This window comes from Somniosus microcephalus, chromosome 16 (assembly GCF_052327205.1).
Source record: "Somniosus microcephalus isolate GS21.2 chromosome 16, FLI_Smic_1.0, whole genome shotgun sequence".
In the NCBI taxonomy this organism is placed as follows: Eukaryota; Metazoa; Chordata; class Chondrichthyes; order Squaliformes; family Somniosidae; genus Somniosus; species Somniosus microcephalus.
Genome location: NC_141002.1, coordinates 104,701,316 through 104,727,080, shown reverse-complemented (window position 1 = coordinate 104,727,080; position 25,765 = coordinate 104,701,316). Strand labels below are relative to the sequence as shown.

The following is a 25,765-nucleotide window of genomic DNA, read 5'->3' as shown; positions in this document are numbered from 1 at the left end:
TTTGCTTACAGCTGCACCTAACGTTAGTTAAATCCAGGAGTTAGAGACTCTAGAGATAGGGAAGGTAAAAAGGGAGGTGGGGTGGCGGTGCTGATTAAGGAAGACATTGTAGTGTTGGAAAGGGAGGGAGTTCTTGAGGGGACAAGGACAGAATCCATTTGGTTAGAGTTGAGGAGCAAAAAGGGTATGATCATGCTATTGGGGGTATTCTATAGGCCTCCAAATAGTGAGAGGGAGGTAGAGGAGCAAATCTACAGGGAAATCACAGAGATATGCAAGAGCTATAGAGTGGTGATATTGGGGGACTTTAATGACCCAAATATCGATTGGGATAATGCTGGGGTAAAGGGAAAGGAGGGGGAGGAATTTCTGAAATGTGCTGAGGAGAATTTCCTTGACCAATATGTTCTTGGCCCAACGAGGAAGGAGGCATTGCTGGATCTGGTGCTGGGGAATGAGATAGGCCAGGTCGACCAAGTGTCTGTGGGAGAAAACTTGGGTACAAGTGATTATCGTATCATAGGATTTAGATGAACAATGGCGAGGAGTAAGGAACAAACTAGAGTGGAACTTCTAAACTGGAATAGGGCTAACTTCAATGGGATGCGAAAGGATCTAGCCAGGGTAAAATGTAACCAAAGACTGACAGGAAAAACTGAACAATGGGTGATCTTTGAGGAGGAGATGTTCCAAGTACAGGCTAGGTACATTCCAACAAGAGGGAAGGGCAAGGGATCCAAAGCAAGGGCTCCTTGGATGACGAGGGAGATAGAGAAGATGATGAAACAAAAAAAAGAGGGTGTATGATGAATGTCAGGTGAATTCTTCAAGGGAGAACCAGACCAAATACAATAAGTTGAGAGGGGAAGTGAAGATGAAAGTAAGATTGGCAAAGAGAGAATGAGAGTAGAATGGCAGTTAACATAAAAGGGAACCAAAAAATCTTCTACCGGCATGTAAACAGTAAGCAGGTAGTAAAACATGGGGTGGAGCCTATTAGGGACAAAGGTGGTGATATATGCTTAGCGGCACAGGGCAAGGCTAGAATACTCGATGAGTACTTTGTATCGGTGTTTACTAAGGAGGTGGATGCTGACAAAATATCAGTAGAAGTGGAAAAGGTAGAAGCAATGGAAGGGGTGAAAATTGATAGACAGGATGTACTAGAAAGGCTGGGTATGCTTAGAGTGGACAAGTCACCTGGTCCAGATGGCTTGCATCCCAGGTTGCAAAGGGAATTGGGGAGGAGATAGCAGAAGGGCTTGCCATAATTTTCCAATCTTCCCCAGGTGCTGTAAGGATTTCGCAATAATTTCAAAATTTCCTACAGTTCCGAAGATTGATTTTTTGATTGAAGAATACCTGGGTAATATACCTTTAAAAATCCAGGGATCAAAATGGCCGTCAGACCTCGTGGCAGAAGACAAAAGACATTGAAAAGGCAGCTTGCGTGTGTCTGTGGAAAAAGGGGTAATCAAAGATGGCTGCCCAACCTCGTGTCAGGACACAGACTGTGGACATATGAAAAGGGAAGATCAAAGATGGCTGACTAAACTGCCAATCAAAGGCAGTTCAGGGAGTTCCCTTCCCTGCAGAGACAATCGACAGAAACTGCTACGATGTTGACACAAAGGATTAACCACTTGAGACTGCAGTTTCAGTTTGACCACAGGACAATGACACTTGTTTACACTAACTTCCAAAGCGGTTTACTCAGCAATTATAGAAAGACGTGCTTTTTTTTTCAAACCAAGACAGCTCCATTCAAACTCAGTACGATGAATGGGAATACATTCACAAACCCATCACGATAAATGGGTAATTCATTCAAACCCATCACAGACAATGGGGACAGTTTGGATACCTTTTGTTCAGCCCAGATGCACCTGGATCTGGGCGGGAAGGTTTCGGCCCCAAATGGGGTATAAGATAGCTTCTCAAGAAGCCATCTCTCTCTCTTTCTCACTCTGCCGCCTCGCCTCCGTGCTCTGCCTACAGAAGAACAGCTCAGAAGCCTGCCTAAAGGAGTGGAATACCAGCAGTTTACTTTTAAATACTGGGGTATTTTCTACTTCGGGGCAGTGAAGATCTAAAACCGCAAGGGCACGGGGCAGGCGTTCATTGGTGAGCATATAATTTTCTGGCCCATTACAAGGCAACTTAGAATAGGTATGGGGTGGGAATTAAGGGGAATTTTGTTAGAACTGTAATTTTAGTCAATTTTCCCTCGTTGTGTCCGTTCTCTCCTCCCCTGTTTAAGTAACAGTGTTGCACTAGCAGAGAAGTGCTGTAGTGAACACTGAGTTCTGTATTAAAAGTGCTGTATTTAAGTAAAAGCCACTAAGCAGAGGTGCTGTAGTGAGCAAAGTGTACTGTATTAAAGGTGTGTATTTAAGTAAAGCCACTAAGCAAAAGAGTGCTGCAGTAAACAATAAGTGAACTGTGTTAAGCAAAAGTGCTGTACCAGGCATAGGTGTGTTGTATCAATTATTTTTAAGTTGTTTCTTTCTTTTGTTTCAATAAATACTGGTCTGTTTTGCACCCGAACCACGAGTCACGTTTTTCTGTCTACATCGCTACCGACTAAGTCTGGCGGTCAGAACCAGGAATAGGGGAGCGCTTCAAAACCACACGGGGGTCCCTGGAGCAGCTCAGAGGCTTCTGACTGGCCAGAGACAATAACCATAACCCCAACCCCGCTTGTTTAATTCCTACAGTGCCCGAGGATTGGAAAGTGGCAAATGTGACACCATTGTTCAAGAAAGGGTGTACGGACAATCCTAGTAACTACAGCCCGGTCAGTTTAACATCAGTGGTGGGTAAAGTTTTAGAAACAATAATCAAGGAAAAAAATTAACCGGCACTTGGGAGAGGTTTAAGCTAATTAAGGAGAACCAACATGGATTTGTAAAAGGCAGATCGTGTTTGACTAATCTAATTGAATTTTTTGATGAAGTGACAGAGAGGATTGATGAAGGGAATGCAATGGATGTTGTCTACATGGATTTTCGGAAGGCGTTGTCTACATGGATTTTCGGAAGGTGTTTGACAAAGTACCACATACTGTAGAAGGCTGGTTAACAAAATTAAGGCTCAGAATAGGTGGGTCAGTGGCAGCTTGGATAAGTAATTGGCTTAAGGACAGAAAACAGCAAGTTGTGGTAAATGGCTGTTTTTCAGACTGGAGGATGGTAGACAGTGGTGTTTCCCAAAGGTCAGTTCTGGGGCCACTGCTTTTTTGGATATATTGACCTGGATATTGGAATAGAGTAGAATTTCTAAATTTGCCGATGACACCAAACTTGGGGGTGTGGCAAACAGTGATGATAACAATCGACTACAACAGGACATAGAAAGCCTAGCAGAATGGGCAGACAAGTGGCAGATGGAATTTAATACAGAAAAGTGTGAGGTGATGCATTTTGGCAGAGGGAACAGGGAGAGGCAATATACACTTAATGGCACAGTTTGAGTGTGCGCAGAGACAGAGGGACCTGGGAGTTAATGTGCATAGGTCCCTGAAGGTGGCAGGACATATTGAGAGAGTGGTTAACAAAGCATATGGGATTATGGAGTGTCCTCCTCAAATTCGGCTGCCCTCAAAAGTTTATCACCATCCTCCACAACAACATGCCAGCTGTGATCCTGACCAACGGTTCCACCACAGACCCAATTCACGTACGGACCGGGGTCAAGCAAGGCTGTGTCATCACACCAACGCTCTTCTCGATCTTCCTTGCTGCAATGCTCCATCTCACCCTCAGTAAGCTCCCCGCTGGAGTGGAGCTAATCTACAGAACAAACGGGAAACTGTTCAACCTCCGTCGGCTCCAGTCCAGATCCAAAGTCATTCCATCCTCTGTTGTCAAATTACAATATGCAGACGACGCTTGCGTCTGCGCTCAGAGGCTGAACTCCAAATCATTGACAACACCTTCACCGAAGCGTACGAGAGCATGGGCCTTATACTAAACATCCGTAAAACAAAGGTCCTCTACCAACCTGCCCCCACCACACAGTACTGTCCCCCAATTATCAAAATCTATGACAAGGCCTTGGACAACGTGGACCACTTTTCATACTGCGGGAGCCTACCGTCAACAAGGGCAGACATCGATGATGAAGTCCAACACCGCCTTCAGTGTGCCAGTGCAGCCTTCGGTCGCCTGAGGAAGAGAGTGTTTGAAGACCAGGGCCTCAAACCCGGCACTAAGCCCTTAGTCTACAGAGCAGCAGTGATACCCGCCCTGCTGCATGCCTCAGACATGGACCATGTACAGCAGGCACCTCAAAGCACTGGAGAGGTACCACCAACGCTGCCTCCGCAAGATCCTGCAAATCCATTGGCAGGATAGGCGCACCAACGTCGCTGTTCTTGCTCAGTCCAACATCCTCAGCATCGAGCTTTGACCACGCTCGATCAGCTCCGATAGACGGGTCACATTGTCCGCATGCCCAATAAGAGACTCCCAAAACAAGCACTCTTCTCGGAGCTCCAACACGGCCGGAGATCCCCAGGTGGGCAGAGGAAACGCTTCAAGTACACCCTCAAAGCCTCCTTGAAAAAGTGCAACATCCCCACCGACTCCCAGGAATCCCTTGCCCAAGACCGCACAAAGTGGAGGAGAAGCATCTGGGAAGGCGCCGAACACCTCGAGTCTCTTCGCCGAGTGCAAGCGGAAGCCAAGCGCAAGCAGCGCATGTCAACCCAAGCACCCCAACCACCTGCCCCTTCAACCACTGTCTGCCCCACCTGTGACAGAGACTGTAGGTCCCACATTGGGCTCATCAGTCACCTGAGAACTCATTTTTAATATGAAAGCAAGTCATCCTCGGTTCCGAGGGCTTGCCTAAGAGAAATGTAAGAAGTCACACAACACCAGGTTATAGTCCAACAGTTTTATTTGAAATCACAAGCTTTCGGAGCGCTGCTCCTTCGTCAGGTGAAGTGGAGAGATGCATAAAGACACAGCTTATATAGTCAGAGAATAATGCCAGCTGATTACAGGTAATCTTTCTAACTGCCATTTATCACACCTCGGCAGAGAGATAATCACAGCAATCAAAGGTGTGAATATGTCCAAACAGGGACCTACACAGATGCGGCCGGACCTGCTGTGATTTCCAGCAAAAAAATGTTTTTTTGTCTGTTTTTCATACAGACCCCAGCATCTGCAACATTTGACCCCTTGTGACCCCACCTCATTGTTCTTTGATGTAATGTTTTCCTGACTGACCTGTTTGGACACCATTCACACCTTTGATTGCTGTGATTATCTCTCTGCCGAGGTGTGATAAATGGCAGTTAGAAAGATTACCTGTAATCATCTGGCATTATTCTCTGACTATATAAGCTGTGTCTTTATGCATCTCTCCACTTCACTTGATGAAGGAGCAGCGCTCCAAAAGCTTGTGATTTCAAATAAAACTGTTGGACTATAACCTGGTGTTGTGAGACTTCTTACATTTGTCTACCCCAGTCCAACACCGGCATCTCCACACCTTGCCTAAGAGAGATATGGGATCTTGGGCTTCATAAATAGAGGTATTGAGTACAAAAGTAGAGAAGTTATGCTGAAACTATATAAAGCGCTGGTTAGGCCACAACTGGAGTATTGCGTCCAGTTCTGGTCACCACACTTAATGGATGTGAAGGCCCTCGAGAGGGTGCAGAAGAAAGAGATTTACCAGAATGGTTCCGGAGATGGGGGATCTTCGCTACAAGGACAGGTTGGAGAAGCCGGATTTGTTTTCATTAGAGCAAAGGAGGTTGCGGGGTGATTTGATAGAAGTGCACAAGATTATGACGGGTTTGGACAGGCTAGACGAGGAAAGGCTGTTCCCACTAGTTGATGGTACAAGGACTAGGGGACACAGATTTAAGGTTTTGGGCAAGAGATACAGGGGGGGGGGGGGGGGGGCGGTGAGGAAAAACCTTGTTACGCAGCGAGTGGCGAGGACCTGGAACTCGCTGCCGACGGAAGTGGTGGAAGCGGAGACAATGTTTTCAAGGGGAGACTGGATAGGCACTTGAGGGAAATAAAATTGCAGGGCTACGGGGATAGAGTGGGAGAATGGGACTGACTGGATTGCTCTACAGAGAGCCGGCACGGACTCGACAGCCCGAATGGCCTCCTTCTGTGCCGTTATGACTCTGAAATTCAGTTGTTTGCGCCAGCGCCTTAGGAGAAGTGGGGCGCTAAGCGGCTAGCACCCGGGCGCGGCGCAATCTGCGCCTCTCGTGAAATTCAGTTAAGATTTAGCGGCAGCACAAAACCGTAGCGCGTGCTCAGCTGCGCGTGCAGATCCTGACGTCATTTCATGGTGCAACGCCCTTTGTGCGCCCCGAACCGGAAATTCAGCGGCGCCGGCCTATTGTGCGCCTGGTGCCCCCCGCGACTGGTAGAGGGGAACGGTTCCCAGTCGCTGCAGGGCCCTAATTAAAGGGGACTCCTCTTGCAGTATAAATGGCAGCCATTTTGCTCCACTCCTTCTTTGTGAGAGACAGATATTTGGAGAGAGACAAAGGTAGAGAGCTTTCTGGTTTGGCTGAACACTCGCACAGGTACTTGTGGCTACAGGCCAGAGCTTTGCACTTGGATTTAACTTTCAGTGCCATAGCATTGATTCGATACATCTAATGGGGGCTGCAATGGGTGGAGACGTTGGCTTACTGCATTGCATTCAAAGGGCTCAGACGCCGTGAAAGAGTGCCAGTCATGGCCAGACGGAGAAGGGACAACAGGTGTCGGCACAAAAGGCCTTACCCACCCAGGGTATACCGTCAGCAGTTCTCATATCTGAACATGTCTGAGGAGCAGTGTGTTCGGAGGCTGCGATTCAGAAGGGAGGTGGTCACTGAGATCTGCCACCTGCTTCGCAGAGATCTGTAGCCACAGCGGAGGAGCAGGACGTCTCTGTCGGTGGCAGTGGCTCTCAACTTCTATGCCACCGGCTCCTTCCAATCCGCTACTGGGGACATTGCCAACATCTCCCAGTTCGCGGTACATTGCTGCATCCGCCAGGTGACCAATGCCCTTTTCAGAAGGAGACGTCAGTACATCTCCTTCCCCATGACCCTGGACAAGCAGCAAGAGCGTGCAATGGGATTTGGAAGAATAGCGGGCTTCCCCATGGACCAGGACGGAGAACTGATGAACCAGCAATGGTCAGGCCTTGCTTCAGGGCTGCAGTGTGCAGGGCATGGCAGCCAAACAAGTTGACCTCCCCCCTTTAAGAGCTGACCGGCGCCAGTGTGTCTGCCTTCATTCAGAAACTCACCGCACCTGCGCTGCGCCCGCCCTCTGTGTTAGCGCCCCGGATCGCCGGCTTAGTGCCTAATGATAGTCGTGCATCGCCTGCTTTAGCGCAGCAGCAGCCTCTTGGGGCGATGCAACTGAATATCGGCGAAGGTGGCGCTAAGTTGCGCCGGGCGCAAAATTTAGCGAACGCCCAGCTGTAGCGCCCCAAACGTGGCTATACTGAATTTCTAGGCCTATGACTCTTGCTGTGGATGCTGAGTCGTTGAGTATATTCAAGGCTGAGATCGATAGATTTTCCGACTTTAGGAGAATCGAGTGATATGGGGATTGGGCGGAAAATTGGAGTTGAGGTCGAAGATCAGCCAAGATCTTACTGAGTGACGGAACAGGCTCGAGGGGTCATGTGGCCAACTCCTGCTCTTATTTGTTATGTTCTTATGTCCTTATTTTCATCATTTATATTTCTCAAATGTGAACTTGTTATTAAAATGTCGCACGTTCTATTCTGAATTGAACCAAGTACAAGATATTCACAACATTGGTCCTGTTTTCTATCTCATGTAAGCGTTACACCAAAAGGGACACGGAATCTTCGAATCAAAGGGAACAAAGAAAACTGCCCAATGGTAGAAATGTGAAATGCACAGCAGGCCCATCAGCATCTGTAAAGAGGAGATGGGTTAAATTTTCGTGTTAGTGATACCTGAAATGTTAACTGGTTTTTTCAGTCTTTGGAAAGAGCTGGAGATAAAAGACCAAGGCCCATCTAGTTCACCTTCTCCCATCCTGGGAGTCACATGATCCAACGATAGTGGAGTTGTTGACTAATCACAGCGATCAATCTCTATCAATGAGTCTACAACAGACCCAGACACGAGGTGAGGAAAACCCCCAGTGGGGGAGAGCTCTGGGAACCAGAGGTCCAAAGTCACCCGTTCCTCCCGAGCTCACTGCACTCCCCACACGTCATGTCTCATATTACTTGTAGGCTTATTGCCAGCATTTCCTGCTCTTGCATCTCCTGGTTATTTTTCCGCAGATTGTACATTATTGATAAACTGATACTCTCGGTTGCTAGGTATCGCCTGACGACAGATGAATTATTTTGTTTGTTTGGATTAGGAGGACTGCAGATTCTTATAAACTATGGCAGCAAAATACTTTACACACTTCATCTGATGGTGCACCAGGTATTACTCACATTCTCAACTCACTGCCCAAGAGTTATTAATTATTAATAATCCGGATTACTTAACAAATTCAGTGAGTCATAGCTCCAAAAATCAGGGAATGTGTTGGGAATTTAAATGCTACTCACTGGCCCAAGCCAACGTGGATAATGAATGGGTCTAGCACGCTCATCTCTTCACATCACCCTAACCAAGGATTGTCCAGGACTATCGACGTTAGACACACACGACAGAAAGAGTGATCACCCAAACAGGCAAGACTTTGGAAGCCTGTGCCTTATCGATACAGTCCACACAATGCTAACCTCAGACACCTGTGCACAGTCCTGGTCTCCATACTGTAAAATCCAATGGGGAAAGCACTGGAGAAAGTGCAAAAGAAAGATTTACAAGGATGGAACCAGAGATGACAGCTATCGGGAAAGAGTGAACAGGTTGGGGGTTTTTTTCTTTAGAAAAGAGAAGACTGAGGGGTGACCTGATCGAGGTCTTTAAAATGATGAATGGGTTGGACAGGGTAGATGTGGAGAGAATGTTTCCACTTGTGGGAGAATCTAAAACTAGGGCCATGAATACAAGATAGTTACTAATAAATCCAATAGGGAAATGAGAAATGTATTTACTCAGTGATTAGAATGTGGAACTTGCTACCACAGGAAGTGGTTGAGGCGAAGAGCTTAGATACTTTCAAAAGGAAACTAGACGAGTACATGAGAGAAAAGAGAATAGAAAGATCTGCTGAAAGGCTGGGATGAGGCAGATGGAGTGGGAGGAGACTCGAGTGGAGCATAAATACCAGCACAGGCTGGCTGGGCCCAATGGCCTGTTTCTGTGCTGAATGTTCTATGTAATTGACTAACCATGAAGAATATTCCAGAAGCTGATACAATGATTCTGCTGCATTTGTCTGTGAAAGCTTGATAAGGCTCTGGTTTTCCCGATATGGGGTTCATGCGTTCCCTCATGGAATACTTTGCTTCGAACTGGGGCCGGATTTCTTCCTGCAGGAGAAAGAAAAAAAAATTCCAGTATCTGTTTTACCCCGTTGTTTGAGGATTTGCAACAGGTTAGAAGCTCAATGAATTCCTGGGCCGTGCTGTCGCCTGCTCTGTGATTGAACTCCGCGGCTCGAAACTAGGAAAGACAATCACCAGAATTCCCACTCATGACCGCATTATCCAATGGACACCGTACAAGGACAGCTTACAACTTGGACAGTGCCGCCTTCCACAGTTAAATATCCTGCAGCCGCCCACTATCTAACCGCAGGGTCAGCTATGGCTCAGTGGGGGGTGCTCTCGCTTCTGCATCAAAAGGTCATGGGTTCAAGTCCCACTCGAGACTTGACCACATAATTCAGGCTGACACGCCCAGTGACGTACTGAGGGAGTGCCGCACTGTCTGAGGTGCTGCCTTTCAGATAAGATGTTAAACTAGAGCCCTGTCAACCCTCTCAGGTGGAAGTAAAAGATCCCCCGGCACTATTTTGAAGAAAAGCAGGGGAGTTCGCCCCGGTGTGATGGCCAATATTTATCCCTGAACCAACAATCAACCTCCGACAGTGCAGCGCTCCCTCGGTACTGCCCCTGACAGTACAGTGCTCCCTCAGTACTGCCCGACAGTGCTGCACTCCCTCAGCACTGCCCCTCCGACAGTGCAGCGCTCCCTCAGTACTGCCCCCCGACAGTGCAGCACTCCCTCAGTACTCTGCTCCGGTCTCTGGAGTGGGGCTACTTGAGCCCACAACCTTTTGACTCAAAAGGAAAGAGAGAGAGCGCAACCCACTGAGCTGCGCCTGAGACATAAAAATAAGGTGAACAGTTGTGAGTTTTCACCATCGCCCTTCTTTAATTGGTGGTTCACTGATTTTTAATGAATGGGAGATTGGAGCCAATCAGCAATGATGTTTTACACACCTCACGACCATTGGTTGTAGATATCCAATAGACACAAAATATTTCATTTTATGGATTATTTGCATCTGCTGATTTATACAAAGGGCCAACTTTATAAATATCTGGCTGCCCTCTAGGTGTCAGGTCTGAAAGTGTGATCAACAATGACTCGGGTCTTGACGAACTGCTGTTGAACGTTCACTCGGCACTAACCTCCTCCTCTTCCCAGTCGATCAAATCCCAGTCATAAGCAATAACTGCTCGTCTGCGCTTCCAAAACTCCAGGAACACCGTGGCTGAGGTGAGAAACAGAAGGTGGGAAAAAGTCGCTGTTCAGTCGATTCTTATTGAAAAAGGAAACCGAAGTGGGGCTGGGACAAGCTTTTACGGTTTCTGTGAGGAACTAAAATGCGCCGCTAGTTAATAAATCAAGACAAGGCAAACCTCGCTCAGAGCGGAGCTTGTGCCCAACTGGAGGTCACCGCTGTTCGCAGGTCTGTGGTGTGAGCACATTCTCGGAGTGATTAGGGATGGAGCGCCTGTAACCAATGTTGTAAAGATCTGCGGGGGCAACTTTCACCTGCTGCAGGGGAGAAGCAGCTTCCATATACATTGTAGGAGCCCCAGTGCAATTATTCAGGTACGAAAAGCATACGGGATCCTGGGCTTTATAAATAGAGTACAAAAGCAAGGAAGATATTATAAACCTTTATAAAACACTGGTTTGGCCTCAGCTGGAGTCTATGTCCAATTCTGGGCACCGCACTTTAGGAAGGATGTCAAGGCCTTGGAGAGGGTGCGGAGGAGATTTACTAGAATGGTTCCAGAGATGAGGGACTTCAGTTATGTGGAGGGACTGGAGAAGCTGGGGTTGTTCGCCCGAGAGCAGAAAGTGGTTTAAGGGGAGATTTAACAGAGGTGTTCAAAATCATGAGGGGTTTTAATAGAGTGGACAGGGAGAAACGGTTTCCACTGGCAGGAGGGTCGGTGACCACAGGACACCGATCCTGCAAGATTGTGCTGTTGGCACCAAGCTTGGCTCAAGGGTTGAGCACAGGTCAGGGATGGGAGAATAACCACAGCCCCGCACTCAGTGGCTGTGGGGCCACACAAAATGACCTCTTAACTCCATCTCGTTGTAGGTACAGACTGCGGAGGAGGGCAGTGGCAGTGTTGCCGGAACTCAACTTTTAGATGTGGTCTGCGATATTTAATTATATCAAAATAATTAGTATTTTTCCCCACATCCATCCCTTGATAATACACATTCATGTTTACGTAAGGGGCGACATAAGAAAACTACGAGGCACTAGATCTGAGCGTTAAACAAAGCTTTAATCAACTGTTTTACAACATGGAGGTCTAGTTGTGTCCTTCACTAGTTCCTGTTAAGAATGTCCTGCGCAAGCTGGGCCCGTGCCCGAGTATTTATACTCTCCCTGGACAGCGCCACCCGCAGGCCGCTCAGTATTATTTCATAAGTCTTTCTTTCATGAATGACTGATTCATGTCAAGGGGTATAAAAGTTACAGCGGTATAAATTAATCAATAGCGAATTGGGCAGTCAATGGAAAAGTGGGCTTCCGATTGGCTACTGCCCAAGGTTAATTGATTTACCATAATTTCCTCCGTAGCAATGAGAAACTTACCCCACACTGCCATGAAAACAGCGAAGAATACGGTCGCTCCGTTATCGAAGAGGTGAGTCACCTGCGAATGGAAAACATTGCTCTCCTTCAGTATTGGAAACATAAATAGAAATGAACTGAACTCCAGCAGCAGTTTGGCACCAAGCTCTCCAACACCCAGCGGACAACCCAGAATGCTTCCCTGGCAACGCTGCCTATTGCCTGCCTGAGGTCAGTAAACTGAAGAGATTTCAGAAATACCCTCCCCCCTCCGCAACAACAGAGAAAAAAGGGAAAAATCGGAATGTTTTGAATTGGCGAGTGTGTCCTCTACTCCTGGGTCCCTTCGCATGTGCACATTATCATCACGTTCTTCAGGTACACCATTCAGGGAAATAACCATGGGCATGTTTTCGTTTTAAAAGATCATTCACCTCAGATTTCTCCTGCCCCACAAAGCTTTCCGCGGTTTCTGCAAAGTGCCGACCATAATCCTAGCCTCAACTGCACCAAATATCTCCACGTGCACAGATCCCTAAAGACTAGTGCACAGGAACAAAATGTCACCGGAAAGGCTCACGGAATATTGGCCTTTATCTCGAGGGGTCGGGAATATAAAAGGGGAGGCAGTGACACTTCAGTTGTACCGAGCCTTAGTCAGACCCCTACTCTGAGGGGAGATCTAGTTGAGGTGTTTAAAATGATAAAAGGAATTCATTAGGGCAGATACAGAGAAACTGTTTTCTCTGGTGGGGGGGGGGGGGGGGGGGAGTGTCCAGAACAAGAGGGGACATAATCTTAAAATCAGAGCCAGGCCATTCAGGAGCTAAATCAGGAAGCAATTTTTCACACAAAAAGGGGAGTGAAAATCTGGAACACCCCCCCCACCACCCCCCCCCAAAAAAAACTGTGGATGCTGGGGATCAGTTGGAGCTTTCAAGACTGAGATCGGTAGATTTTTGTTGGGTGAGGGTATCGAGGGATTTGGAGCAAAGGTGGGTCAGTGGAATTGAGGTAGAGATCAGCTGAATGGTGGAACAGGCTCGAGGGGCTGAATGGCCTCCTCCTGTTCCTCTAAAGGCAAAAAGTTTGCCAATTATCCTGCTCTGAAGATCATCCCTCTTCAAACGTACTCTCGAAGGCACAGGTCACCGTTTTGTCCAGAGAGCATCATATTGATTTTACAGATACGGTTGCTGATTCTAATGCAGTCAGCTAGCAGAAACGTTTGCGGCCGTTCATAATGAAGATGAAAAGTAGTCCGCTGTCTCGCTGGACTTGTTCTGCAGTTGTGCGCTTCCAGTGACTGTCCAGAGAGAGACGGAGCCATAAACCAAAGAGTCCTCATTTCTTACACAAAAGCAAAATACTGCGGATGCTGGAAATCTGAAATATAAAACAGAAAATGCTGGAAATACTCAGCAGGTCAGGCGACATCTGTGGAGAGAGAAACCGAGTTAACGATTCAGGTCGATGACCTTTCGTCAGAACTCTGTTCTGTCACTTCTGATATAAGATCATCGACCTGAAACGTTAACTCTTTCTCTCTCCACAGACGCTGTCTGACCTGCTGAGTATTTCCAGCATTTTCTGTTCCTATTTTATCTTCTATCAGCCCTCATCTGTTGGGTACGGTCAGGGACCCTGCTCCATAAATATTTCACTGCGATCTTTTTGCGGAGTAAACGTTCTCCACAGCCTTTGATCAGCACTGTAACAATATTAAGTTACACTTTTTCAAGGAGGCTTTGAGGGTGTCCTTTAAGCGTTTCCTCTGCCCACCTGGGCTCTCTTGCCGTGCCGGAGCTCCGAGTAGAGCGCTTGTTTTGGGAGTCTCGTATCGGGCATACGGACAATGTGACCCGTCCATCGGAGCTGATTGAGCTTGGTCAAAGCTTCGATGTTGGGGATGTTGGCCTGAGCAAGAACACTGACGTTGGTGCGCCTATCCTGCCAATGGATTTGCAGGATCTTGCGGAGGCAGCGTTGGTGGTACCTCTCCAGTGCTTTGAGGTGTCTGCTGTACATGGTCCATGTCTGAGGCATACAGCAGGGCGGGTATCACTGCTGCCCTGTAGACCATGAGCTTAGTGCCGGGTTTGAGGTCCTGGTCTTCAAACACATTCTTCCTCAGGCGACCGAAGGCTGCACTGGCACACTGAAGGCGGTGTTGGACTCCTTGGAAAAAGTGCAACATCCCCACCGACACCTGGGAATCCCTGGCCCAAGACCGCGCAAAGTGGAGGAGAAGCATCCGGGAAGGCGCCCAATACCTAGAGTCTCTTCGCCGGGAGCAAGCGAAAGTCAAGCGTAGGCAGCGCATGTCAACCCAAGCACCCCACCCACCCGCCCCTTCAACCACCGTCTGCCCCACCTGTGTCAGAGACTGTAGGTCCCGCATTGGACTCATCAGTCACCTGAGAACTCATTTTTAATGTGGAAGCAAGTCATCCTCGGTTCCGAGGGACTGCCTAAGAACAATACTAAAAGAGAGTAAGGTGGACCTGAATTTCCCTCCAAAATCTCTGGAACACTCTCCCGCCAAAAAGCTGTTGAGGCTGGGGATCAATGGAAAATGTCAAAACGGAGATTGCTAGATTTTTGTTGGGTAAGGGTTATGGACCCAAGGCGGGTAGATGGAGTTAAGATACAGATCAGCCATGATCTCATTGAATGGTGGAACAGTCTTGAGGGGCTGAATGGCCTCATGTTCCTACGTTCCCGCAGTACTTTAAACTCAATAGCAGGTCAAAACCACGTCTTTCAATTAATTAATCGTCGGCATTTGAAAAAAAAAAATCCAAAGATTTCACAAACTAAAACTATCTCAGCGTCAATCAATTTGCAGCTGACCGTATTTCAATTCAATGGGCCGGTGGGGGGGGGGGGAGGTGGAAAGAGGAGCTGCGGTACGTTCAACTTCCAGCATAAACCGGGCGATATTGGATTGTCCGCTTGTTATACGCCATGCCTGATTTCGGCCCAGAATCGGGCTGTTTCTATAACGCCAGTTTCGTGCCCTTGTGGCGAGTTGTGAATGAACCCCAGTATTCCTCAACATTGGTTTTGTGGCAGGGCGTAACTGGATTGGGTAGAATACCGTACCTTGGCATAGACACAGCTGTACGATAACCGCATGTACTGGCAATGCTGGTCACAGAGAGGACACATAATTATCTCTGTTGCTTGGCAGATTTCTTTACTGAAACAAGAAAGCAGAGACGTGAAATCACATCGCAGGCATCGAGTTAAGATATGAGAGACCAGGGATGAGGGTCGCAGGCATCGAGTTAAGATATGAGGGACCAGGGATGAGGGTCGCAGGCATTGAGATATGAGGGACCAGGGATGAGGGTCGCAGGCATTGAGATATGAGGGACCAGGGATGAGGGTCGCAGGCATTGAGATATGAGGGATTTCAGCTACGTGGAGAGACTTAGAGAAGCTGGGATTGTTCTCCTTAGAGCAGAGAAGATTAAGAGATTTAATAGAGGTGTTCAAAAAACATGAAGGGTTTTGATGCAGTAAATAAGGAGAAACTGTTTCCAGTGGCAGGAGGGTCAGTAACCAGAGGACACAGATTTAAGATAATTGGCAAAAGAACCAGAGAGGGAGATGAGGAGAATTTCTTTACGCAGCGAGTTGTTGTGATCTGGAATGCGCTGCCTGAAAGGGCGGTGGAAGCAGATTCAATAGTAACTTTCAAAAGGGAATTGGATCAATACTTGAAGGGGAGAAATTTGCAGGGCTGTGGGGAGAGAGCAGGGGGAGTGGGACTAATTGGAGAGCTCTTTCAAAGAGTCGGCACAGGCACGATGGGCCGAATGGCCTCCTCCTGTGCTGTAAGATTCTATACTGGAAAGTATGAAACCTGTATAAAAAAAATACAAATTTCTTCTGGGAGATGAGAAATAAATAGAAAATGTGTCTCTCGTGATAAATTTTGAAATTTACAAAAATGTGGAGATACTGTCTCAGTATTGATAATCCATGCTTTATTTACAATGCTGTGTCAAGATGACCATCAGAAACAGTTTAGCTTGTATTATCTTTGCCTGTAGTCTATGTATAAATAGTCAACCGATGCAGAATAATGCAGCATTTAAAATAATATAAAATACAGGTGACACTGTCTGGTGAGTGAATTAAATGAGGTTTGGTAAGAAACGAGATGGTATTGCAAAGATCGGGAGCAGGTCCACGGTGAAATAGTGAGCCGTGAGCTCCTTGGGCAGTTTTCCATGCTAGAAATCCAGACATGTGAATCAAAGAAGGTTGGCCATGAAATACATCAGAACTCATTGCACATTCCCCCAGCCTGTCGCCGGGTGATTAGAAAATGCAATTTCATGCTTTTTTAAACTGCTTTTATAGTGCTAATTATACAAAGATAAAATTAAATTAGCATTTCTATAGCATCTTTCACAACCTCAGAACGTCCCAAAGCGCTTTACAGTCAATGAAGTACATTTGCAGTGTCACTGTTAAAACGCGGCAGCTAATTTGCACACAGCAAGCTCCCACAAACAGCAATGTGATAATGATCAGGTAATCTGTTTTTAAGTGATGTTGGTTGAGGGATAAATATTGGTTGAGGGATAAATGTTGACCAGGACACCGAGGAGAACTCTCCCCCCACCCCCCTCTTTGAAATAGTGCCATGGGATTTTTTACATCCACCTGAAAGGGCAGACAGGGCCTCGGTTTAACGTCTCATCCGAAAGACGGCACTTCAGACAGTGCAGCTCTCCCTCAGCACTGCACTGAGTGTCAGCCTGGATTTTATGCTCAAGTCTCTGGAGTGGGGCTTGAACCCTCGACCTTCTGACACAGGCTGACAAGAATTGTCTGGCTTTAATGCAAATTTTCAATGCCTGCATCGTGTGACATTTTTAAACAAAAAAAATGTCCAAATTCAGCCTGTTTTAAAGTAACACTTGAACACAACTTAATCCCAATGCAGACCGAAGAAAATAACATCTAAAAACCCCAAACATGATCCCCATCCTTACCTTACTTGGCAGTAATCAAGAGTGAAGAGTCCATACAAAAACACGAGTAAGCCAACAATGGCAGCTGGGAAGAGCATTCCAGTGTACCATCCTAACCAGGCGAAGTATAGACCAATCTTCTCGCCAAAATAGCGCCTGCAAACATCAAAGGAAACAGACTGCTGGTGAAACAGGGAAGGCGAGAAGCTACCGATCTGCATAAATAGAGGTACAGAGCTGTGCAACTCCCTCTCGAGTTACAACACACCAACACCATTAAATACACAAGCATTGGCATGTGAATTCAGCGAGCTAATGATGGCAAATATACTCATAGCAAGGAAAGTGAAACACCGCTCCATTTAGACTTGGTCTATGATTCCTTGGATTACGCCGAGAATGAACCTAAACACAGGCTAGCGAGACACGGTCTGTTCGGAGTGGAAGAAGGTTTCCACCACACAGCAAAAGGAACTCGAGAACAGAATGTCGAAGGTTCGGGGTACAACTGAAGCTAGGTAGTGGCTGGCAAGGGGTAACACGGGGGAAAAGACTTGCAGATTCCTTGAAATGCTAGGCTAGCCATGGATCACCACCTGTAATTATTTTATCTACCTGCTCAACTAAAGTCTGTACTAAAAAAACCCACAAAAAATGATGCACCGGATCAGTCCACTTTGTTATAACCTAACAGCCTGAATCTGCTCAAAGCAACACAAGTAAAAATGAAATGGAACTGGCGAAGAGGAAATAAAACTGAACTTTGCTGGATGTGGGAAGACGAGCATTTCAAACAATAGGTTTCCTCTGTTTCACGGACCTGGGTCTGATGGACTGAACATAAGATAAGAAGTGGGAGCAGGAGTAGACCATATGGCCCTTTGAGCCTGCTCCACCATTCAATATCATAGAATGGTTACAGCACAGAAGGAGGCCATTCGGCCCATCAAGCCCATGCCGGCCCTCTCCAAGAGCACATCAGCTAGTCCCACTCCCCCGTCCTTTCACCGTAGCCCTGCAAATTTTTCTCCTCCAGGTACTTTTCCAATTCCTATTTCAAAGCCATGATTGAATCTGCCTCCACCACCCTCTCAGGCAGTGCATTCCAGATCCTAAACACTCGCTGTGTAAAAAAGTTTTCCCTCATGTCGCCTTTGGTTCTTCTGCCAATCACCTTAAATCTGTGTCCTCTGGTTCTCGGCCCCTCTGCCAATGGGAACAGTTTCTCTCTCTCTACTCTGTCCAGACCCCTCATGATTTTGAACACCTCTATCAAATCTCCTCTCAACCTTCACTGCTCCAAGGAGAATAACCCCAGCTTCTCCAGTCTATCAATGTAACTGAAGTCCCTCATCCCTGGAACCACTCTTGTTAATCTTTTCTGCAGCCTCTCTAAGGCCTTCACATCCTTCCTAAAGTGTGGTGCCCAGAATTGGACACAATACTCCAGTTGAGGCTGAACCAGTGCTTTATAAAGGTTCATCATAACTTCCTTGCTTTTGTACTCTATGCCTCTATTTATGAAGCCCAGGATCCCATATGCTTTTTTAACCGCTTTCTCAACCTGCCCTGCCACCTTCAATGATTTGTGCACACATACCCCCAGGTCTCTCTGTTCATGCACCTCTTTTAGAATTGTGCCCTTTAGTTTATATTGCCTCTCCTCGTTCTTCCTACCAAAATGTATCACTTCGCACTTTTGTGCGTTAAATTTCATCTGTCACGTGTCCACCCATTCTTCCAGCCTGTCTATGTCCTCTTGAAGTCTATCACTATCCTTCCAAGTTTTGTGTTATCTGCATATTTTGAAATCGTGCCCTGTACACCCAAGTCCAAGTCATTAACATATATCAAGAAAATCAGTGGTCTTAGTACCGAACCCTAGGGAACCCCACTGTATACCTTCCTCCAGTCTGAAAAACCGTTCACCACTACTCGCTGGTTCCTGTCACTTAGCCAATTCCGTATCCATGCTGCCACTGTCCCTTTTATTCCATGGGCTTCAAATTAGCTGGCAAGCCTATTATGTGGCACTTTATCAAATGCCTTTTAGAAGTCCATGTACACCACATCAACCACATTGCCCTCATCAACCCTCTCCATTACCTCATCAAAAAACTTGATCAGGTTAGTTAAACACAATTTGCTTTTAACAAATCTGTGCTGGCTTTCCTTAATTAATCCACACTTGTCCAAGTGATTGTTAATTTTGTCCCCGATTATAGTTTCTAAAAGTTTCCCCACTACCGAGTTGCTGTGTTCATCTTTACACCCTTTTTTGAACAATGGTGTAACATTTGCAATTCTCCAGTCCTCTGGCACCACCCCCGTATCTAACGAGGATTGGAAGATTACGGCCAGTACCTCCGCAAATTCCACCTGAATTTCCCGCAGCATCCAAGGATGCATCCCATCCGGTCCTGGTGATTTATCAATTTTACATTCGGACAGCCTTTCTAGTACCTCCTCTATCAATTTTTATCCCATCCTGTATCTCCACTACCTCCTATTTCACGATGTCTATGGCAGCATCCTCTTCCTTGGTGAAGACAGATGCAAAGTATTCATTTAGTACCTCAGCCATGCCCTCTGCCTCCATGCGTTGGTCTCTTTTTTGGCCCCTAATCAGCCCCACCCCTCCTCTTACTACCAGTTTACTATTTATATGCCTATAGAAGACTTTTAGGTTCCCTTTTATGTTAGCTGCCATTCTATTCTCATACTCGCTCTTTGCCCCTCGTTTCCTTTTTCGCTTCCCCTCTGAACTTTCTATATTCAGCCTGATTCTCACTTGTATTCTCAACCTGACATCGGTCATACGCCCCCTTTTTCTGCTTCATCTTACTCTCTATCTCTTTCATCATCCAGGGAGCTCTGGCTTTGGATGCCCTACCTTTTCCCCTTGTGGAAATGTACCTCGACTGTACCTGAACCATCTCCTCTTTAAAAGGTAGCCCATTGTTCGATTACAGTTGCCTACCAATCTGTGATTCTAATTAACCCGGGCCAGATCCATTCTTAACCCACTGAAATTGGCCTTCCTTCAATTAAGTATGGCTGATCTTCTACCTCAACCCCACTTTCCTGCCCTATCCCCATAGCCCTCGATTCCCATAGAGTCCAAAAATCTCTCAGCCTTGAACATACTCAATGACTGAGCATCCTCAGCCCTCTGGGGTAGAGAATTCCAAAGATTCACAACCCTTTGAGTGCAGAAATTTCTCCGCATCTCAGTCCTAAATGGCCGACCCCTTATTCTAAGACTGTGACCCCTGGTTCTAGACTCTCCAGCCAGGGGGAAACAACCTCTCAGCATCTACCCTGTCAATCCCTCTAAGAATTTTTATACGTTTCAACGAGATCACCTCTCATTCTTGTTTTAAAGAGTTATCTTCCCTTTCGCTGCTATCGTTGGATTTCCACATCCCACAAAAACTTTTCCTAAATGTCACTTTGTATCCTTCAATAAAAAATTTGCAGAGCTACGGGGAAAGGGCGGGGGAGTGGGACGAGCGGAGGTTCTCTTGCAGAGAGCCGGCACGGGCTCGACGGGCCGAATGGCCTCCTCCTGTGCTGGAACCAATCAATGATTCTAGAGCAGAGCAGGTTAAGGGGAGATTTAATAGAGCTGTTCAAAATTATGAAAGGTTTGGACAGAGTAGATAGGGAGAAAGTGTTTCCAGTGGCAGGAGGGTCGGTAACCAAAGGACCCAGATTTAAGATAATTGGCAAAAGAATTAGGAGGGGAGATGAGGAGAATTTTTTTTTTTTTTTTTACGCAGCGAGTTGTTGTGATCTGGAACGCGCTGCCTGAAAGGGCGGTGGAAGCAGATTCAATGGTAACTTTCAAAAGGGAATTGGATCAATACTTGAAAAGGAAAAATTTTCAGGGCTATGGGGAAAGAGCAGGAGGAGTGGGACTAATTGGAGAGCTCGCTCAAAGAGCCTGCACAGGCACGATGGGCCAAATGGCCTCCTCCTGTGCTGTATGATGCTATGATTCCAAGTTCAGGAGTTGAAATCACATTATTCATGCAGAAGCAATGGCTGTTTGACCCAACATTGCAAGGGAACATTGGGCAGGTTACCTGACCAGGTCGAGCGGCTGATATTTGTACCACACTCCCCACCAAGCCCAGCACTCGAAGAGCAGATGCCGGTGGTTCACAGCTCCGTGAGTCTTTATGGAATTTTTGCTTCTGTGACTTCCCTGAAAAGTGCACAAAAAATACAGAAACTTTGCGTCAGGTCACATTTAAAAAAAAAGAAAAATCGCCCACCCCACCCTCCTCCCCCAAATCCTGGGCTTTACGTTAAATGTTGAGGTCATTGTAGGGTTCAGCAATTAACTGGCTAGTCTAGACTCGTACAGTGGCATTCTGTTTTACACAACTGCATAGGAAGAGAGTTAAATTACCATTAAAACGCAAACTTTTCATTCGAAACTTCGGCTGAACTTGGCATTTCATACGAGCACGATGACTACAGACAAGCAGTAAGTTACCATCAGTTTACAACGCTGCTAAGCTCCACATTTACCTCATGAAGTGGGAACGCTGCCTCATAGGTGTTGTTGCCAAGTAAACGATTGAGTCCTAAGGAAACGAATATTAAGTACTGCTGAAGATTTGACAGGTAGATGACAATAAACCATTTACAACATGACTTGTGTCAAACTCTCTCGCAGTACCGTTTAATGAAAATTACGTTGCCGATCCCTCACCTCCATTCTCTTCCTTTGGTCAACTGCCGTCACCAATGCACCTTCAGCAAGTTAGGTGAGTTTAAGATTTGGAGAGTCTAAGATTGGTCAGCACAAGACACAATGCTCGCCATCTATTTGTAAAGGTCATGCCGTCAGTAGGCAAGAATTATCAGTGCTTTTTCTGGACTAGCCCTCAAGTCCATCATACACACAGTGTAGGTGAAACATCACAAGGACAGGTCAGTGATCGCAAATGGGCAGTATGATTTCAAAGTAGAACTCAATGTCTTGTTTAATATTCAACATCTCTTCAAAATAATATGACATACTGGCTGACTGATCTAGAAAAATCCCATGTGTTGGGAGGGTTGTTGATGGCCATCATTATACCGGACAGCAAGGGAACGTTACTAGTTAAGAGCACTGGTTATTTCAGAGAAGCATCACTGGGTCAGTGAACTTCTCCTGCTCCGTGTTACATTGCTTGATCAGCTGTTTAAGCAATGAGTTATAGTAAACATTACTGAACCAGTCGTTGGCAGGATTCTGTGCTGTTAATTGAAAGGTTACTTCACGTCACTCCATTCATCGTCTCAACTTATCATGATTCACGTTACTTTCTATACTATAAAATGTTCATTATTTTGCAGTAGTCTTTGGTGGAGTTTCCATTCTATTTTTGCTACATGAAGTTATTCAGCTGAATTGTCAAGAGTCTGAGGCTGTAATTATAATACATTATTGGGTATTTGCCTATGCACCCAGAGCCCAGAGCAATTGCGATTTTACAACAAGCTACAGTGAAATATTAGCAAAGGCTGTTATTCCTCACAGATTATTTCTTTATTTAACTAAATGGGGCTTGGTTGAACCAAAGTATTGATGAATTATTGAGATGTCACACCATGTTCACACCTGAAGAAATGGGAACTGGTGGCTGTGAAGTCCCAACACATTGCCGACTCCACTGGCAAGGAGTATAAAATCACTTTTGTATTTGTTGAATACATCACACATTTAAGTTAGTCCTTATACACAAGTGGCAATTTGTGCGCGAGTATTTATATCTGCGTGCGTTTACTAATGAACATTGGAATAATGACCAACTGGTTCCTCCTGACTTTTCACTTGAGAGTCAAGAGCAAGTGTAATCGTCAGGTAAGGAGGGGGCGAGACGGCGGCGGGGGGGGGGGGGGGGGGGGGAGAAAGAAAGAGAGATGGTGGGGGTTAATTAGACCAGGGCAAATTGATAGCATTTAATCCCAGTCTTAAAGTCAAACATTGTCTTCATTTTTGTATTTCTATTACATAAATACTTGCGTCCCCACTTAGAATGGAAACTGCCCTATGTAAACTTGTCACGCTGTAATTATACCCTCCAGACATTGGGGGTGCTGGAGCTGACACAGGAAGTTTCCCTCATCAATGGAGACAGGAATTTTAGGAAGGAAAAGGTTGACCGGAAGGAATTGCAGATGCCAATTTTGTTTTAAACATTGAATGAGAGTAATATTGCCCTTTGTATGTTTTAGTGAAAGCACTCCTTACAACATGCTTGTAGCTCCACAACGCTACTGTTGACAACGGGTAACCATTCACTCAGATTTTATTATCAGAATAAAGCAACAAGACTTACCAATTTTGTTCTTTCCCTCCTCATATTTCACCCTCTGTAAAATGTGGTGCAGAATTCTACTTCTTGTCGCATTATTGAAGAAGGTATCTCTGTTGTGTATTATAAAGCTGAAATAAGACAGAATAAGGTTTAATCTTTCAACATTTTCAACGCACGTGCAGGCAGTGAGCGGAGACCCGTTTTTGGAAAGTTGATTTTTATACATTTGAAGTTTAAAAAGAAATCCCAGAAGATGTTTCCTCTGGCTGGGGAGTCTAGAACCAGGGGTCACAGTCTCAGGATAAGGAGTCGGCCATTTAGGACTGAGATGAGGAGAAATTTCTTCACAGAGGTTGGTGAATCTTTGGAATTCTCTACCCCAGAGGGCTGTGGAGGCTCAGTCGTTGAGTATATTCAAGGCTGAGATCAATAGATTTTTGAATATTAAGGGAATCAAGGGATAGTGCAGGAAAGTGGAGATGAGATAGAAGATCAGCCATGATCTTATTGAATAGCGGAGCAGGCTCGAGGGGCCAAATGGCCGACTCCTGCTCCTATTTCTCACGTTCTTATAAGAGAGGCAATGCAATGCAGCCAAGGCCAAAGGTTCACAACTTCTTTGCAACAGGTAAATACCCAAAGAGCGCATCGGTTTTAGGTGTAGCTTCATAATCACAATCAAGTTCTTCGACTGTTCGCTCCAAACTGTGATGATTGACAGGTACATATTTTTTGAAATGCTGGATCATTCAATAGCACAGCCCTGAATTTTATGGGGCAGTAAATCGCAGCTTGAGTGCCAAGCGGCCCCTACCCCAGGTCGCCACCGATGACCCTGTCAAAGTTCACAGGGTCATGGGGCGTCCCGAGACTTGCGCCTTCGGCAGTGCAAGGGGCACATCTGGGACGCACTCTCTTCCCTGCCAAAGAGGTCAGAAAGTCCAGTCAAAGAGTCCCAGGTTCAGGTCGGGGAGAGGGGATCTGGTCTCCCCCATGAAGAAAAATTTACGTGGCCTCGTAGCTTCCTTGGGGTCACTTTAAAACCTTTTTTTTTTTATAAAAAGGACCAGATCTTTGAGGGTTCAGGCCACGATTCGGTCGGCACCTCCAGATGGGCTGCACATCTGTTCCTTGGTTCACCGGTACGCTTGGCCTCACTTGCGTTGACTATACGCCAAGTCCCAAAGGTGAGCTGGGCCTGGGAACTACTACAGAGTCTTCACCCCGCGATCCAAACCCCGCCCCCCCTTACCATCATAGTAACTTTCAAACAGAAATTGGATAAATACTTGAAAAGGAAAATTTTGCAGGGCTGTGGGGAAAGAGCAGGGGAGTGGGACTAATTGGAGAGCTCGTTCAAAGAGCTGGCACAGGCACGATGGGCCGAATGGCCTCCTTCCGTGCGGTAAGATTCCATTTTATGAAATGTAAAAAAGGTGATGAGAGAATTAGAAATGAATAATTGTTGAAGCCAAATCCAATATTATGAAATTCTTCCAGCAAGACAGCAACTGAGGAGCAACTAAAAGTCCAGCATAGTAACAGGCGTAGGCCATTCAGCCCCTCGAACCTGTTCCATCCAAATGCTTATTTCCTGAAGGTATTCTCTAGAAGAAGACAAGGGCAGCAGGCGCATGGGAACACCACCACCTCCCAAGTTCCCCTCCAAGTCACACACCATCCTGACTTGGAAATATATCAGCCGTTCCTTCATCGTCACTGGGTCAAAATCCTGGAACTCCCTCCCTGACAGCACTGTGGGAGCGCCTTCGCCACACGGACTGCAGCGGTTCAAGGCGGCGGCTCACCACCACCTTCTCAAGGGCAATTAGGGATGGGCAATAAATGCTGGCCTTGCCAGCGACGCCCACAACAAAAGACATTAGCACGTCACCCATCACAGAAGATTGTACAACTGAACTGAGTGGCTTAGATATTCTGGTTAGGCTTAAAGGACTAACCAGTAAATTGCCAGTGAGTGATGCTTTGTACCCGAGGGTGGTAATTGAGTGAAGGGATGGAGTCTACAAAGTGCTGACACTCATCGCGATGGAGTCAATCAACACAGGTGGGTTCCAACTGGATCAGAAACAAGCGAATAAAGGCAAAGCTGGGGGGGCTCCAGACGCGTTTGTGTATCAGCAACTGGCAAAATAATGGAATTGATTATTAGGAACATACTTGATTATCTGCATCAAAAGAAGCCAGTACATGGCAGCTAACATGGCTTCAGAAGGAGCACATCCTCTCTAACCAGCCCCTCGACATTTTTTGAGGAGGTGGGTGTTGAGTGTCTCCTATGATACATTGGGCCAGAAATTCGGGTCCCCACTGGTGAGTACGCGCTGGGTACTCACGCGTAGGCCCAGCGACAGTGCCGGTTTCGTGCAGGCACTGCGCATGCGCGGGAAACCGGAACTTCCGTTCCCTTAAAGGAAGGGGTTCACAGGTCAAACGCATGCGCTGGAGAGGCAGCACA

General features: G+C 46.5%; 1 protein-coding gene across 2 annotated transcripts in view; it reads right to left on the bottom strand.

Moving 5' to 3' along the window:
• Positions 1 to 25,765, bottom strand: part of LOC147106460 (anoctamin-4-like) — a 230,883-nt gene that overhangs the window by 43,010 nt on the left and 162,108 nt on the right. For both annotated transcript variants that reach the window (XM_086009661.1, XM_086009662.1), the window contains exons 7-14: positions 23,308 to 23,414; positions 21,506 to 21,561; positions 21,055 to 21,176; positions 16,988 to 17,122; positions 15,081 to 15,177; positions 11,997 to 12,057; positions 10,561 to 10,643; positions 9,313 to 9,453 (exon numbers count right to left, since the gene is read on the bottom strand). In XM_086009661.1, coding sequence (XP_085865787.1) covers positions 9,313 to 9,453; positions 10,561 to 10,643; positions 11,997 to 12,057; positions 15,081 to 15,177; positions 16,988 to 17,122; positions 21,055 to 21,176; positions 21,506 to 21,561; positions 23,308 to 23,414 — 802 coding nt within the window. The remainder of the gene's footprint in view (positions 1 to 9,312; positions 9,454 to 10,560; positions 10,644 to 11,996; positions 12,058 to 15,080; positions 15,178 to 16,987; positions 17,123 to 21,054; positions 21,177 to 21,505; positions 21,562 to 23,307; positions 23,415 to 25,765) is intronic.